Source organism: Rhinolophus sinicus, chromosome 14 (assembly GCF_057876585.1).
Source record: "Rhinolophus sinicus isolate RSI-liver-muscle chromosome 14, RSI-T2T, whole genome shotgun sequence".
Taxonomy (NCBI): domain Eukaryota; kingdom Metazoa; phylum Chordata; class Mammalia; order Chiroptera; family Rhinolophidae; genus Rhinolophus; species Rhinolophus sinicus.
Window position 1 is genome coordinate 31,500,095 of NC_142514.1, and position 16,080 is coordinate 31,516,174.

General features: G+C 54.7%; 1 protein-coding gene across 3 annotated transcripts in view; it reads left to right on the plus strand.

The window, feature by feature from the left end:
- RNF220 (ring finger protein 220) overlaps positions 1-14,357 on the plus strand; it is a 213,211-nt gene extending 198,854 nt beyond the window's left edge. For all 3 annotated transcript variants that reach the window (XM_074334607.2, XM_074334608.2, XM_074334609.2), the window contains 7 exons: positions 7,475-7,571; positions 7,759-7,845; positions 7,979-8,034; positions 8,160-8,238; positions 12,301-12,409; positions 12,552-12,626; positions 13,358-14,357. In XM_074334607.2, coding sequence (XP_074190708.1) covers positions 7,475-7,571; positions 7,759-7,845; positions 7,979-8,034; positions 8,160-8,238; positions 12,301-12,409; positions 12,552-12,626; positions 13,358-13,429 — 575 coding nt within the window. In that variant the 3' untranslated portion in view covers positions 13,430-14,357. The remainder of the gene's footprint in view (positions 1-7,474; positions 7,572-7,758; positions 7,846-7,978; positions 8,035-8,159; positions 8,239-12,300; positions 12,410-12,551; positions 12,627-13,357) is intronic.
- The last annotated feature ends 1,723 nt before the right edge of the window (positions 14,358-16,080 follow it).

A 16,080-nucleotide genomic window follows, 5' to 3' on the forward strand; every position in this document is an offset into this window, starting at 1 on the left:
GCACTGAGGGCCCCGAGGGCTTCCAGGCAAACACACTGGCTTTTCTTCCTCCTCCTCCTCAGCCCCATGTCAGAGAAATCAGTTACAGAGGAAAGAGTGAGTTATGGCAAAATTTGACCTCCCATGAGCTTCACTGGTGAATCTAATTTTAGCTCTGATCCCATCCCTTCTCCCTGGGTGCCCTCTGGCCTGAAGCAAGAGGGACCTGGGCCCAGCTGCTCCCTGCTTCCTTTGGGCTGTCCCCAGTTGCAGCAGACAGGTCTGCAGGGTCCTGCTCAGCTCCACTGTCCTCCCAACTCCTTGGAGGGCTATGGCTTGGCCCAGTAGAAGTCCCCCGCCCACACCAGGTCAGATAGCCCAGGGCCAGTGTCCTCCTGTTCACCTCCCCTGCCTTGGGCAGGGGAAGGTGGAGCTATCTGCCTCCTGGCCTCTAGCTCTTCTCTCTCTCTGCACAGGCACAGCTGGCACTGCAGCTTGTGGTCATTAAGTGAGCCAATCTGCTTCCCATCTGCCTCCAGTTCTCTGGGCATTACCCTTGGGAGTACTGCTGTGTCTGGTCCCTGGGGAATCGCACAGCAGCTGGGAAGAGGATCTCTGCCTCTTTGGGGCCCTGCTACTTGGGCTGGTACTGAGGGGTGGTCTCCACAGTGCTGTCCAATTCAGACTGGCTACACGAACGGGCTTCTCTTATGTTACCCAAGTGTTTGGGGACAAGCCAAGTATAAACCAGGAAGGTTAATCAGACCAAACTGGTTTCCAAGCCTAAGCACTGAGCTGGGGGAACGTTCTTTGGCCATTTCACTCTGCTCCTGTCCTAGAGTTTGAGAGTGTCTGAGGCCCCGGGAGGACGAGCAGCAAAACCCAGGATCCCATGAATGGGACACGGTGGCAGCCTGTGTAGGGTCAGCTCCAGGACGCTGCTCTGGGTCCACTGTCGGCTACTGCAGATACTCAGATCTTCCATTGCTGTGGCAACTTCTTAGTCAGGTTTCTTGGCACAGAACTGGACGTGATGGCTTTGGGGCTTAAGGGGGATAAAGCTGCATAGGGCCTGCTGATTTGACAAAGTATTTTCCCTGTGCTGGGATGCTCTTGCAGAGCCGGGGTGAGGGGCTCTTAGGCCCCGGGCGGGTGTCAGTTTTCCCTGAGTGTTTACACTGTGAGGTTGTTCCTTTCAAGAATTCCTGATGGGAGTTCAAAGGGGCCTTTTCTTTGAGCGATTTGGAGAGCGAGAATGAGAGTGAGACTTGAAGAGGGAACGGGGCCGGAGGTGCCTTTATCTGCAGAGAATTGCTCCAGCTTTCCTGATAGAAGCTGCTGCCGCCTCTTAAACAGCTTAGTGCAGTCAAAAGACAGGCAGACTTGAAAGGCTGTTTTACAGCGAGATCAGCGGGGGCCACGAGGCAGAGCGCGGGCACAGTGGAGCGGAGGAGGCTGAGGCTCCTCAATGGAGGAGGGACTATCAAAGGAAGCCCTGGCGATGCTGACTGCCTCTGCCCCCAGAACCGTCTGCAGCAGCGGGCCATCTGTCAGTCTGCCTCCCTGGCCAGGACTGATAGGCCCCAACTCGGGGGGCTGGGTGTGGCCCCACCAGGCTGGCTGGTGTCAGTGCAGTGCATTGATCGCCCGCCGGGCGGGCCGGGCCGCAAGCCGGGCAGCGCGTGCTTAATGTGATTGAAAGGCAGTTAAAATGGCGGTGACCTTTTCAGGAGGAATTAGATTGCCTGCCAAGACCGGTTAGAGGGAGTGATAACGCCAGCTGAAGAAGCTGCCCAGCCGACTTCAGAGAGAGGGAGCAGAGGCAGGATGAGCGGGCGAGCGGTGCGGCCCATTTAAGCTGCACTGTGCACGCTGACAGAACAGATTGCGGTCCTTGTTAGATATGGAAGAATTGGAGAATTGCAGATAAGCTCCTGTATCCGATCATCCCCTACCCCACCTCCCAGACCAGGGCCCCTTCGTCATCCTCATCCTGGGCCCACTGGGAGCTGGACTGATGGAGCACAGTGGTCACCTGGAATGTAATCGGCTATGGAGCCAGTGGACAAGCAAGAGTTGTGGTGGAGACGCTTGGCTGAGGGAAGCAAGCCTTGGAGATGGGACGTGTGGGTACTGAGGGCAAGGCCCAAATAGCTCAGGTCCAGAAGTGCTGGGAATTGGTATTTTAGGACAAAGTGAAGGACCAGACAGAACAGATAAGCACCAAGGTCCAGCTGGAACTACATCTTTAAGAAACTGAAGGAAATAGAAATTTCAAGAGAGTAAGTTGGAAGAAACTTTCGGTGTCTAGGAAACACTGGCCCCCCCCCCCAATTCTAGGAGAAATTGTGGGCTGTGTGCCTCAGCTGTTGATTATCTTCTCAGAACCTTAGGTTTGCTAACCTGCTACTGCTGTTTCTCCCCACCCAGAGTTACAGGTGCATCAAGGGCAGCGCACATTGCCTAGTGCTCCACCAACACCCTCCTAAGAGAGCTCAGCAGTTAAGAGAAAAAGACGCTCCTCTGGGGCACCATGCCAGCCCTGGGCAGAGCACCAGGCCACAGGGAAAACCTAAGTGTACAGACCTGGCGACAAACCTACTGCTACTTATAGTCAAAGGGCGTATGTGGTGAATGAGCCACAGCTTTCCTTATTTCCTGTCTCCGTCTCCTGGGTCCTGGAGAAGAGACTTAAGGTGGAGAGCTTTGATCCCTCCCCTGTACTGGTTGCCACTGAACGTTCATCCCGCTGGTTTGAGGAGCCTGGAGCTCTTCTGAAATGGACAGGATGGAGAGCAGACATGGCAATGGTGGTTTCAGATAAGGTGACAGTGATGTGGTAGTCACATGAGTGATGAGATGGAGCAATTTCCCAGGAGGCTGCACGGAAATGGAAGGTGCTGCCACTGTATCTTTGAACCCTGAAGGGAAATGCATGGCTAGAATCAGGATTGAGCCCCTATGAATCAAATAGTTGGAGAAGAGGGAGAGGGAGGGTAGTAAGAGAACCAGCTGTGCAGGGCCTGTCCCCTACACAGACCCTGGCCTAGAGACTGCATCTTAAGTTCCTGTCTTCAGTTTAGGCTGGTTCAAGTAGCCTGGATGAGGCTCATGGAGAGGACAGGCAGGGCAGCTTACGCACAGGTCTTTGAATTGGCTGTAGCGAGAGGAAACTTCAGTGCCAGATCATGGGTCACGGGGGTCAGAGGTATCGTGAATCCAAGGGCACAGAGAAATAGGCCCTGCCCTAGCTGCTGCCCCTTTGGCATGTTGGTTCCCAAAAGATGGGAGCCCGGGTGCTAAAATTGTCCCCCAAAGCAGCCCTGCTGCCTGGTCTAGTCAGTAACAGGTGCTGGCACAGCCAACTGCTGGAGGCCGTCTTGGAATGGAGAGGGCTAGGGCTGCTGCCTTCGAACTAACCACATTCAGTCACAACTGTTGCCTGGTGGGAGGGGTTGGAGAGGTGGCAAGGAGCAGGGCACCTTCTGTCCCCTGTAGCAACTGACGGGATTTAATCGCCTTTTGGAACACAATTGTTAAGCGGGGACAGAGGGAGTGCAGGCAGAAGGAGCAAGTATCAATGGTTTTAAACGGCGTCTGTCTCTCCGTGTCTCTCCTGACGTGAGGCAGTGAAACGCGTTATCGAGGAGGCCCGGAAAGTGGCTAAGTGCGTTTGACACACGCCAACTCCCTGCCTCCACACTGGATAATTGCATTGTCAACTGTTCAGCGAGGTGGCAGGTGACACTGCAGGCCGATTGATTGTCCCGCATCGCAGCTCCCCAGACTGTCAGCTCCCCAATCGATGGCGTTTACACAAGACACCGTAACTGCATCTGTAACTAATTCCAGTGTAAAACTCTCCGGAAGCTGCTACCCCTACACCCCGCTGTGCCCCCACCCCTACCCCCCTTGGAACGCAGACTTCTGGAGGGCCCCAAGACTCCTTTCTCCCTAGGCTCTGGTTTTGTTGGGAGCAGTAGGTGAAGAAATCAATGGCTCCTTTTTTGTGGTTTCAGGTTCCAGGACGTTACAGCCCCCAGTAAACGGGCATCTCCAGTTTCTCAATCGATTATCTGATCAATTGATTAAATTAACACTGATTTTTTCTTCTTCTTCTTCTTCTCAATGACCCAGGAAGAAATGCGTTTATGGGAGAGGGGTCATTTTTTATAAAATTTAGACTTGCTTTTCATTTCTGCACTTAACCCTCTCCCCCCATTGCTAAGTGTTCACTTGGAGGGAAGGGATTTTTCGCACTGCCCACCCTCCCAGGACTGGGACCCACTCTGCTGAGCATCGCTGACCACCAGGCTTATTTTGCCCCATGGGCAGCAGCCCAGCCCTTTGTGCCACATTAAGGTGGGGCTGAGTCACAGCAAGGGGGCCTCCTTGATGACAAAAGGGTGCTCTGGGTCATCTTGGAGGTCCTGGGCTGAGTCCCTTCCCTGGATAGCAGCAGCAGCAGGCGTGGCAGCTTGCCTATTATCCCTGGAGCTATATGGAACAGGAGCCAGAGGCTTGGAAAGGAGCTCTCTGTGCCATCTTGCCTCTGAGTACTGGCTTGGGATGTTCCAGCAGCTGAGAACATAAAATGACTGTGGAGCCCTCCTCTCAAAGCTGGAGGGGGGGTAAGCAGGCGGGGGCGCTGTCTGCATAAAACGGCTTTATGGCCGTTTCTTTTTATTATGATTCTGCCAGAAGTCAGCAAGTGACATTTCATTAAGAAAATAAAGTTTAATGTGCTGGGAAGGAGGTTGGAGCAGGCTGGGGCAGCACAAGAGTGAAATTGGCAGCGGCAGCCTGTTCTCAACACCTGGGGGGTAGAGAGGTTCCCAACATCTGTCCACTGGGGGATGGGGCCAGGGTCAGAGTCATCTGCTCAGACCAAAGAGGCTTTTCCTTGGTAAACAAGGTGTTTCGTGCTCTCTGTCTTGCCTGACTGGTCGGAGGAGCAGAAGACCGGCTGGGGCTGGTAGGGAAGATTGTGCCTTGAGCGGTTTCTCCAGGCCACCAGCTAATCAGGCCTTGGCCTGCCTTCTAGCACGGCTAAGAGAACGGTATTTAGCCATTAGTGCTTGGGTGTATTGTACGGTACCTGTTTGCGGGCCTGGCCCACTCTGCTGGAAGGGGCACCTATGTAGAAATACCTGGGGAAGTCTTACGTGTACTCAGCACCTCGAGGGCAGGGATCAGATCTGGAAACTCTATGTCCTCGATGTCAAGCCAGGCAGAGGATGAGCTCAGGAAAGGTTGAAAGAATGTTGCTGAGGTGGGAGTTCATTCAGGAAGAACTTTTAGAGCACCTACTATGTGTAGGCACTGTGGTTAGTAGTAGAAGGCATGGTTGAGCCGGCCAGACTTGGCAGAATGAGCAGGTATTTGGTGTGTAGACCAAGAGGGACAAGGTTCCAGACAGAGAACAGGAGGTACAGAGACATGGGGACGAGAAAACACGTAGGATTGAGGAAACCTCAGTAGCAGTGGTCCACGAGTACGAGTCCTGCTGCAGGCCTCGCAGGCAGTGCGGCTACAGAAAAAAGAACGTGAGGCTGCACAGTTGCTTTCAGTGTTGAGAAGCTGGGGCTTTGGAGTGCCCCGTTTTCTGTTTTGCCATGGGTTCTTTGATTCCCACAAGCAGGGCTGGGCAGGGCCAGGCTGAGCTGAGGATGTGAGGCTGACTGCTGAGCTGCACAGACTTGGGGGGAGAGGGGCGGGGTTGGCAGGGCTCGGGGGGCACATGCTGTAAGTGAACCTGATAGCTACATTCTGATTGATGGCGGAGTTTGTCTCCCAAACTGTCAGAGGGTTTATAGAGGTGCCACTCACCCACAAGGCGGGAATTGCTTGTCAGGACACCTGGCCGTGACTAGGAGACAGAGCTGTTACTCGGGGTTTTCTCAGCTTAATGGCCCTGCTGCTGACCTGCCTGCTGCCTCGAGTTTGTTGTGCCTCCGTATGGAGGGCAAATGAGGACTGGCAGGGAGCGGGGAGCTTAGCAGCGCCTAGTCCCTCTGTCTCTGATGCTGCTTACCTCTGGGATGAGTGGGACCTTTGTGAGACGAGGGACCCGAGGCATAGAAGGGAGAGAGAAGAAGGGTCAGGAAGGAAATAACTTGAAATGGGCTTGAAAGATGGGGACATTCCAGATGGACTGAATAGCAAGAGCAAAGGTCTTAAGAGCAGGACATCCAGTTATGTTTGAGGTGAAGTAGTTTGTCCATATGCATAGGGCTTATGGAGTGAAGTGAGGAATAAAAGTGAAGGTAGAGAAGTAGATAAATCCAGATCCTAATGGGTCTGGCTGAGGAGCTGGGCTGGATTGTATACACACTGGGAAGCCATAATCAGTTTGGGGGCAGGGAAAAGAAGGGTCAGAACTATATGGTAAGCAAGAGGCTTGAGGACCCATTACAAGACTGTTATCCTGATGAGAGTGTAAGAACCTGAGAGTGGAAAGAAATTTCTGAGGTCATCAGGCAGAATTCTAAACTTCTTCCTGACCTCTTGAAGGATTTCCTTGCTGGTCCCACTCACCACAGATGCCATCACTTTCATCTCTTTCTGTCTTGGCAGGGCTGCTGTGCTGGCTCGTGAGAAGTGGTCTGAGACAACTGGGAGCGGGCCGGGGTGGGGAGGGAGGGTCAGCTTTGTGGCCCTTGACCCTGGGCTATCAGAAAGGGTGGTCCTGGGGGTCAGACCACATGGCAAGCAGCTGGGCCTAGTGTAGCTTCAGTAGCTCTCCCTCCCCATTGGCCCAGAGTCTGCCTATAGTGGGGCCAGATGCACCTTGGTGGGGTCACCGCCTGCCTGGCCCTGCCTCCTTCTAGCCTGCTTGCCATCACTGACTGCTTTGAGAAGCAGGTGTGTGTGCCTGTCCTCTCGTCTGTCCCTTCCTAATCCCTTTAGAACCGCATTTGTCCAGGAATCTGGGCTGAGTGAGGTAGACATGAATAATTAATGTCAGGCGCTTCAGACACCAAATATTTGAACAGCTGCCTGGTGTTTTTGCTGGCAAAGACCTGGCAGCCAAAACCAGGACGTTGGCTGGGGGTCCCACTGTATGGCTCTGACTGGCCTTAGCCGGTCTGCTCTTCCCTCTGATGGACTTGTCGGGCTGGGGCATGGGACAGAGAGAATGCGGAGGTCCTGGGTCGGGTGATCTTACAGACCTGGATTTCTCAGTCCTCTTCCTGCTCTTCCTAGACCGGGAAGACAGGTGCATAGCAGGCCTCGACTGGGTGTCTCCTGAGGACCTGAATGGGGTTTGAATGGGCTAGTTCATGACACCACTTGGAGCAGCACGCAGTGACAGAGAAGGGTGAGGTGTGCAGAGCGAAAAGGATGGAAATGTCAGCGTCAAGTGCACCGCAGTGTTCAAGTTTCTGTCTGGGCCTGTCTGGCCCAAAACTTGACCCCTACCTAGAGGCAACAGAAGGCCCCCTTGGCCTAGTCTTGTTGGCCCCCAGTCCGCCTTACATCCCGCTTCCCACAGGCTCTGGCTTCGTCATGTGCAGCGGCAAAGAGAATCCGGATAGTGATGCTGACTTGGATGTGGACGGGGATGACACTCTGGAGTATGGGAAGCCACAGTATCCTTGGGGCACTGTGGGACCAGGTGGGGCTGGTGGGACAAGCCAGGGGGAATGAGCAAAGTAGTTAGCACCTCCAGTACTCACCCACATCACCATCCCGGGGTCAGTGTCTCAGTTTTGGCCAAGCTTCACCCCTCAGGACCTACTGCAAACTAGGATCCATTGTCCTTGACTACCATGCCAGATACACAGAGGCTGACGTCATCCCCTGCACAGGCGAGGAGCCTGGAGAAGCCAAGGAGAGAGAGGCACTCCGGGGCGCAGTCCTAAAGCAAGTGTGGGCACCGGCTGGGAGGGGGGCACAGAGGGCTAGGAAGCCCTGAGGCAGAGGTCAGCCTGGTACCCACTCTCAGTCCCGCCTGCCTGCAGGACTCACTTTGTCATTTCTCCTTCCTTTCCTCTAGTGGTGGCCCTCCCAGCACACGCATCACTCCTGAGTTCTCTAAATGGGCCAGTGACGGTAAGTCCTGACCGCAGTTAGGAGTAATGGGACAGAGGGGACATTCGAGTGGTGGTGACTCGGGCCCAACCCCTCACCTCTGCTGCCCAGACAGACCAGAGTCTGAGTTGCCTCTATCCCAACAGAGATGCCATCTACCAGCAACGGGGAGAGCAGCAAGCAAGATGCCATACAGAAGACCTGCAAGAACAGTGACATTGAGAAGTGAGTGGCCAGGAGGGGGCACCTGGGATAGCAGTTCAGTGGGAAGGGGTGGGCTACCAGGGCTCCTGCCTCCCTTAGTCCTGCCTGCAGCCCTGGGCACAGAGCCGGCAGTGGGGCCCCGCTGATGCTACACTTGCCTGTGAATTGATCACTGGGCCACGGCCCTGGGAGCCTTGGTGAGGGAGGAGCAGTCCGCCTGCCCGCCCGCCTGCCTGCCTGCCGCCCGCCACGGCGGCCTCCGCCCGGGGAATGTGATGTATGGCCGCCCAGCCCAGCCGGCACACTTGATTCATCTCTAGTTTCTGTTTCTTAATCGGGAGCTAAATTGGTTTCATTTTTCTTGTCCCGGGTAGCGCTTGCAGTGGGTTTTAGGCAGCATTGGGTCTCATCACTTCTGGTTGGAATTTTGGCCTGGGTTCTCTGGAAGGGGGAACGGGAATCCCTTAGCACTTCACCAGGGCTGGGCAGCCCCTCTCCTGGATCCCCAGGAGCCGCAAGGACTTGAAATCAGCTGGGCACCTTACTGCCTTTCCAGAAGCCCAAGCAAGGCCACTTCTAGCCCTAGGAGGTGGCATTGTCCAGTTCGGGTGCCTGGAGCTGCTGCCGTTGGCCACTGCTTAACTCTCCACACCCACCCCTCCCTCCACTGGAGGCTAGGTTGCCTAGGGTTAAAAGGCAGCCTCTTCATTCCAAGACCAGTGTTCCATCTTGCCTCCTGCCAGGAGAGTGGATTGCAGGCCGGTGCAGGGCCGGGTCGGTGGCCCAGGGTCACCTCCCATTTGTTTCCCTCCATTTTGTGTTGTCATAAATTCATTCCAGCCCGTTGTGGTTGATCAGTTTATCTCGGCCGGGGCTGCGAGTGCTGCTGGCATGATGTATGGGCCGAGGCGCGGGGCCCGGCTGCCCATGAATCACCGCAGCTGCTCCGTGTCAGCGCCGGAGCGGCCGCACGGGTTTGGCGCAACCAGCTTGTGTGTGTGGGGGGGGAGGAATGACGTATGGATGTTTATTTAATAATTCTCTCCAACTCCAGCTGAGCGGGGCAGGCGGGGCCGTAAGGGGCACCCACCCTCGTCTGCAGGGGCTGCTCATAAATCAGAAAGACAAGATCATTAATCAGGGATGGCGCCTGAGGGTGGGGTGGGGGCCGGAGCCAGTGGCCGTCCGTGAGGGTACTGCCCACCCAAGGCTGGGGGAAGTCGAGATCTGTCCCACCTGTGTGAGCACACGCGCCAGTAGACGGGATGCTGGCACAGCCACATGCGGAGAGCTCCACTGGGTCTGAGTCCACCGAGTCCCCATGACTTCTCTCTTCCTTGTACACAATATGGTTTCCCGCCTTAGATCTGTTTCACAACCCAGGGAAGGGGGAAAGCATGCCTTCCAGGAATTTCTCTACCCTGTGCTCTAGGGGCACTCAGGAATAGCTCACAACCAAACTGGGTCAGTGACCAGAGACTGAAGAGGTCACCAGAGTGATGAGTAGAGGCCAGGTATGTGCTGAGCAAATCCAGGATAGGGTGGACTCTGGAGTGTTAGAGGTGGCCTTCGAGCTTTTGGAGATGGAGTGAGAAGTGGCTTCATTCTTGCCTGGCCCCATCCTTTTTGCCTTTTCACCTCTAGCTCATTCGTTTTCTGCTGTGGGATAGGCTGCCTCCGGCTCCAGGCCTTAAGTTTCCCCCTCTTTGAAATAACAACATAGGACCAGGGAGAGGCCCAGTCTGGTCTTTGGAGAGGAAGGGAGCACAGCTACCCATTCTTGTCTCCTTGTCAGGAATTACTAGCAACCCAGACGGGGATGGCACACACAGCATTGGGCAAAATGCCGAAGGAAGAGCCAGCTGTGCAGATGCCTGTGAGGAGGGCAGGTGGGGAAGGCTTCCAGAGCTGGGAAGGGGAATGGATGCTCCCAGGGAATTAGCCAGAGCCTTTCTCAGCTTCCCTGGACAGAGGCAGGGCAGAAAGAATCATGGACCCATCGAGTGATGCATCTGGAGCATCCCTGAGAGAGGGACACAGCCATCAGGAAGTCACATGTTGCTACTAGTACCCTAAGAGAAAGGTCAGAGACTGCAGTTTGTTGCTACTCATGGGAATGGTACCCACCATCCTGCCCTCACCGCCCAATACCACTTAACACGCCCAGCAGGGACAGACCACCTATAAGCTTTCAAGCTTTCTGAGCCAGTGGGCTACCCCAGGCTGGCAGAGCAGGACCCTTAGATCTCCCTGCCCACAACACGCCACACTTGTGATTCCACCTCAGACCACTCTGCTGCCTCATTATCTTTAAAAGTTCAGCTCCTATCCTTTCACAGCCCTCTTCCAACATCCCCAGCAACTTCCTGTAAGATAAACTCTGCTTGTGGCATCTGAGGTCTTCCTGGATACAGTCTCCTTTCCCACTTTAGCACCTTCTCCTTACCCACAGGTGAGCCTTCCAGACAGACGAGGCTCTTGGGCCTCTTGGCCTTTGTCCCTATGTTCCCTCGGCCTTGAGACCCGTCTCCTCCTGGGTCTCGTCAATGTAGAGTAACGGTCAGTCACACAGTTACTGGTTGATCGCCGGGTCAGTCTGCCAGGGTTTGAATCTCATCTCCCCCACTCTGTGTGGACTTTGGGCAAGCTACTTAATGTTTGTTCTGCTTAAGTTTCTTTGTATATAAAATGGGAATATTGTAACCTCCTCATGGGGTTTTTGTGGGTTGTAAATAAGATAATTTTCCATCCCTCACTACAATCCCTGGCCTTTAGTAAGTACTTAATAAATTTTAGCTCTTTTATTTGTATTATCATTATTATTCCCTAAGGCCCTTCTCCAGTGCCATCTTTTCTACTCCTCCAGGAAGCATTCCTCTCCCTCTGTGAGCACCTCTGGATTCCGTTCTGTTTTAGGAGATAGTCTTAGCTATTCTGTTCAGTATTGCAACCCAAAGTCTTCAGGAGGTTGTAGGGACCTCCCTGCTCAGTGCTTGGACAACAGGTGAAGACTGCCAGGGCACCTGATGTGCTTCGGAGGACACAAGGAGCCCTGGGACCTAGATTTGTAGGACTCATCCAGTCCCCACCTCTCTCTCTCCCCCTGGGGTTTGGACTCTTTATTCAGCAAATGTTTACTCATCCTCAGTGCCTAGTGTGTAGCTAAGGCCCACAGTATTAGCGGAGTGAGCAGCTTGCCCTCAGGGAACTGAGTCCAGCAGAGGAGACAGGCATTTGCATTTACTGCTGTGGTGGAGTCCATTATGGGGTGCTGGAGAGCACAGAAGGGGCAGCCACCAGTGGTGGCGCCGGCTGGAGGGTTGGAAAATGCTTCTGGGAAAAGGTGAGAACTAGGCCTGAATGATGAGGTGGAACTAGTGAGTTAGGAGGTGGGGGATCAGGAGGAAGCAGAAAGTGCTGAGAAGCCCAGGGAATGAAAACCAGTGGTGTGTGTGGGGAAACTTCGTATTTCGGTGTGGACAGAGCTTACAGTATGTGGCGGGATGCTGAGGGATGTAGCCAGCTAGGGATGGCCCCAGGAGGTCCTTGTAACCTTGTGAGGAACTGGGTAGAGCATTACTCTGAGGGAGACATTGAAATGGTGGAAGTAGAAATGGTCAAATTTGCAAAATTCTGGCTGCTGGGAGAATGGAATGGAGTGAGGGGACTGGAGGCAGAGAGGCCATTCAGGGTAGTGAGTAATCCATAGAGGAAACCGTAAGAACCCAGACGAGTGATGGATGAGAGGGGTGGAAAGCAGGGAAGGTTCCAGAGGTGTGAGGAGCTCGATGACAGATTTAGATGTCAGGAGTCATAGGGATCATTTCAGGAAGGAAAGGTTTCAGAATGGTTCCCAGGTATCTGATTTAGAAATTCACCAGGGTGCAGGTGGAGGAACAAGGAGGGAGAGGAGCTGAGTTCTGGAATGTGGAGTCTGCAGATATAGGACATGGGCAGTGCAGGGGCGGGACGTCTGGGAGATATTTGCATACGTGGTTCTGGAATTCAAGGGAGGTGTGGGCTGGAGGTTCCGATTAGGGATGCCAGCCTGCTGCCTGCCCAACTGTGCTGTCCTTTTTACAGAATAACAGAAGAATCAGCTGTGACCACGTTTGAGGCCCTGAAGGCTCGGGTCAGGGAACTTGAACGGCAGCTGTCCCGGGGGGACCGTTACAAATGCCTCATCTGCATGGTGAGAGGAAGGGAACCTAGGAGTGCCCTTGGGCAGGCTTCAGCCCCCTCGGGGTTGGAGAGGGTCTCTGCACTGTGATCTGAGCTCTTCAGAGGGTGGCTCAGTCTCGGTGTGACCCCTTCTCTGCCCACCTCCTCCCTAGGACTCGTACTCGATGCCCCTCACGTCCATCCAGTGTTGGCATGTGCACTGCGAGGAGTGCTGGCTGCGGACCCTGGTGAGACAGCATGGGGGTTGGGGGTGGATAGCCGTTGTGGGTATTGCCCAGATGTCCATGCTTATGCTTGAGCCTGCTTTGGGGGGAGAGACGAGGAGGGGCAGGGGGAGCAGGAGCATAGCACACAGCCAGAAGCCAGGATAGTGTCCCCCCTGAGCTCACTACATTCTCGCCTCCCCACCCCAGGGTGATTAAATTCTGCCCCTCTATGGGTTCACTGTGAGCCTGCCCCACCCCCGAGGCCCACTGAGTTGCACGTAGTGGTGCGATCCCGGGTCAGGAGGAGGCTGGCTGTGGGTAAGCAGGACCAGGGCCTCGGCCCCTCCCCCTCCCATTCCTAAAGCTCCCTCTGCTCCTGCCCCTGTTCTTCGCTCGGGAGCAGCCATTAAAATGTCGCCCGGAGACAGCAATAAAAGGCCCGGACGTGGGCTCTGTGTCCTGATCAAAGGCCGCGTGTAATCTCGTTAGGGCTGCGGCAGCCACAGCTGGACCCAGCCTTGTTCTCATTACTGGGGCTCCTGCTGCGGGGCTGGCCAGGCGGTTTGATCCTGGCATCCCCCCAACACAGGAGCGTGCCTGCCTGTTCACAGACTCTATCGTTCGTCCCTAGCCTGGGCTGACAGCACCAAGGTCCCAGCACACACTGGTGCAGGGAGCCAGGCTGCAGGCCCAGGTACTCACATGAGCAAACGTGCGCAGTGTACAGAAAGCCCTCTCTGTTCTCCCTGCAGGGTGCCAAGAAGCTCTGCCCGCAGTGCAACACCATCACAGCGCCCGGAGACTTGCGGAGAATCTACTTGTGAGCTACACCGAGGAGGCCTGGCCTCCAGCAGCCCCACCTGCCGCCTCTGTGACGTGACCCTCCCCCTTGTACATACATGCACACAGGTTCCCATGTACATACATGCACCTACACACACATGCACGTGCACGTGCGTGCGGCTCTGGAGCCAGAGTGGAGGCCCAGGCCCAGCCCTGCCTGCTGGCTCCCACCAAGATTGGGGACCATACCTGCTCCAGGTTCTGTTCCCAGGGTTGGGCAGGGAGGTGTAGGTGGGGTGAGTAGCTGGGCGAGGCTCCTGAGATCCAGCTCTCAGACTGACAGACGGACAGATAGACATGCAGACACCAGACTGAAGCACATGTAATATAGACCATGTATGTTTACAATGTTGTGTATAAATGGGACAATTCCTCGCCCTCCACTCCTCCCTCCCCTTTGGTTGGTTGTATGATTTTCTTTTTTTAAGAACACCTGGAAGCAGTGCCCCCTTCAGGGCTGGCTGGGGGCTCGGCCCATCCGCCTGTTGGGGTACCTGCCTCTCCCGCTCCCATGGTGTCCCTTCCCTCTCCCATGTGCTCAGTGTTCAGTGGTGTATATTTCTTCTCCCAGACGTGGGGCACATGCCCCAAGGGACATGATCCTCTCCTTAGTCTTAGCTCCTGGGGCTCTTTATAAGGAGTTGGGGGAGAGGGAGGCACAGGAAATGGAAATGAAGCTGAAGCAGGGGCTGAGATGGGGGCTGGAAGAGGGTGCTCCTGGCTGCCCAGCCTTCTGCCAAGAACCACTTCTGGGATTGGAGCTGCTGTTCCCAGGGAAAAGTGTTGTCTCCCCCACCCCTCCTGTGGGCCCCACGGTGTGATGCTGTGTCTGTATATTCTATACAAAGGTACTTGTCTTTTCCCTTTGTAAACTACATTTGACATGGATTAAACCAATATAAACAGCTATTGCCCGTGTGTGTGTGGTGAGGGCGGGGTGACGGGTAGCATGGACAGAGGCAGTTAGGGGTTAATTCCTGGCAGCAGTGTGGCGGAGAGGACTTGGGGCTCGGTGTGTAAAGCAGCAGCGCAGAGTTGGTCTGCTCAGACCCTGGAGCACTACGTCGGGTGGGGGTGAGGCCGGGGACCTCGACTCCTGACTATTGATGGGTAGGGGCTCCAGGTTAATTCCTTATTGATGCAGAATCGTCAGCTCATTAATCACAGGAGAGGTCAGAGCTTGGGGGTACAGAGGGGATACAAACTCTGTCCCCCAATCTAGGGCAGGAGCAGCTATAAGCTGGGGTGAAAACACCAGCCCCAAGACACTAGCCCTTTCTAATCCCCTGAAATGGGCCAGGGGCCAAAAATAGAACCATCTTGCACCCCCATGGCTTTTTTCCTACTCTCCAACCTAGTGACCAATAGCCCAGTATTAGCTACTGCCTGGACCTAATGGAAACAGTAGAAACCCCTATTATCCAAGAGGGACCCTCAAGTCGGGGAACAGGCTGGGCAGCTGGCACGAGGTGGTGCTTTGTCAGTCGTCCTCACCGCTGTCCACAGTGGCACCTGGGCACCCGTCAGGCAGGTGCTCACAGCTGCAGGTGCCTCACCCACCAGGGAAATCTTGTTTTGAGAAAAGACTAAAATTCAAGCCCTGAGTATCTCCATAACTCCAGACTCCTTTCCTTTACACATTCTCACATGCCAGACCTACCCTCCCATCTTCCCAAACCCCCTGCTTTAGACACATCAAACTCTGGGGTGCCCGTGATGGTTGCATAATACAGAATCCGGTCCAGTTCGCAGTTCCTGCTGCCTTCTGCACCCAATGACAAATCACCCTGGTTGGAGCCCACCTTCACAGCCCAGGCCCAGCTTGACGGCTCCAAATTTCCTGAACACAAGACCCTGAGGCCTAAGATTCTAGGGAATATATGTGGCCTGTGGAGTTGGAGCAGCCATAGTGACAGCTTGAGGGTTTGCAAGAGAAGTGGGTCATGCCCCGTTCCCATCAGGCTTGCTCCTTTCATGTCTCAAGTCTCCTCTCTCCCTGCCTTGGACTCAGTAGGTCCTTGATGGCTGGTTACTTCCACCTGCGGGCCATATGCTCTCTAATAGGGGACATTAACCCAGAGTGAGGGCATGAAGCCCACCCTGCTGTGGGATTCTTGAGCTCCATCTCATGGCACAGGCAGCACTGCCACCTATTGGCCATGGCTAAGAATACAGACACACAGCCTAGGACTCAGCTGTACTGTCCCCAGTGGTCCCAGAGGACTGACTGGATGCAGACAGAGCTCAGGTCAGGAGACAGAGGGTCCATCAGCTCTAAGAATATCAGGACGCAGCTCCCACCCAGAGCTTTTCCAGCCATCTCCTCCACTGCCTGTCAAACTCGCAAAGCCCATCCCTGCTCCCTAAGTCCCTCGATCACCATAATAAGCTCCTTCAAACAAACAGTTATTGAATACCTACTATGTGCCAGCATGGTACAGCCATGACTTGTAGAATGATAGATGATACAGAACTCCAAAGCTAAAGCCACCACTCCTTCCTTGAGAGGACCAAGTGTGTCTCCCTCAAGGAGAAGAGGGAATTTGTTTCAGCCCAATGGCCCCTTTCCCTGGAGTTGGTCTTCAGGGCTCCCGACTGCACTTGTCCCAGCTCCCGTGTGGTGCTGCTGTCT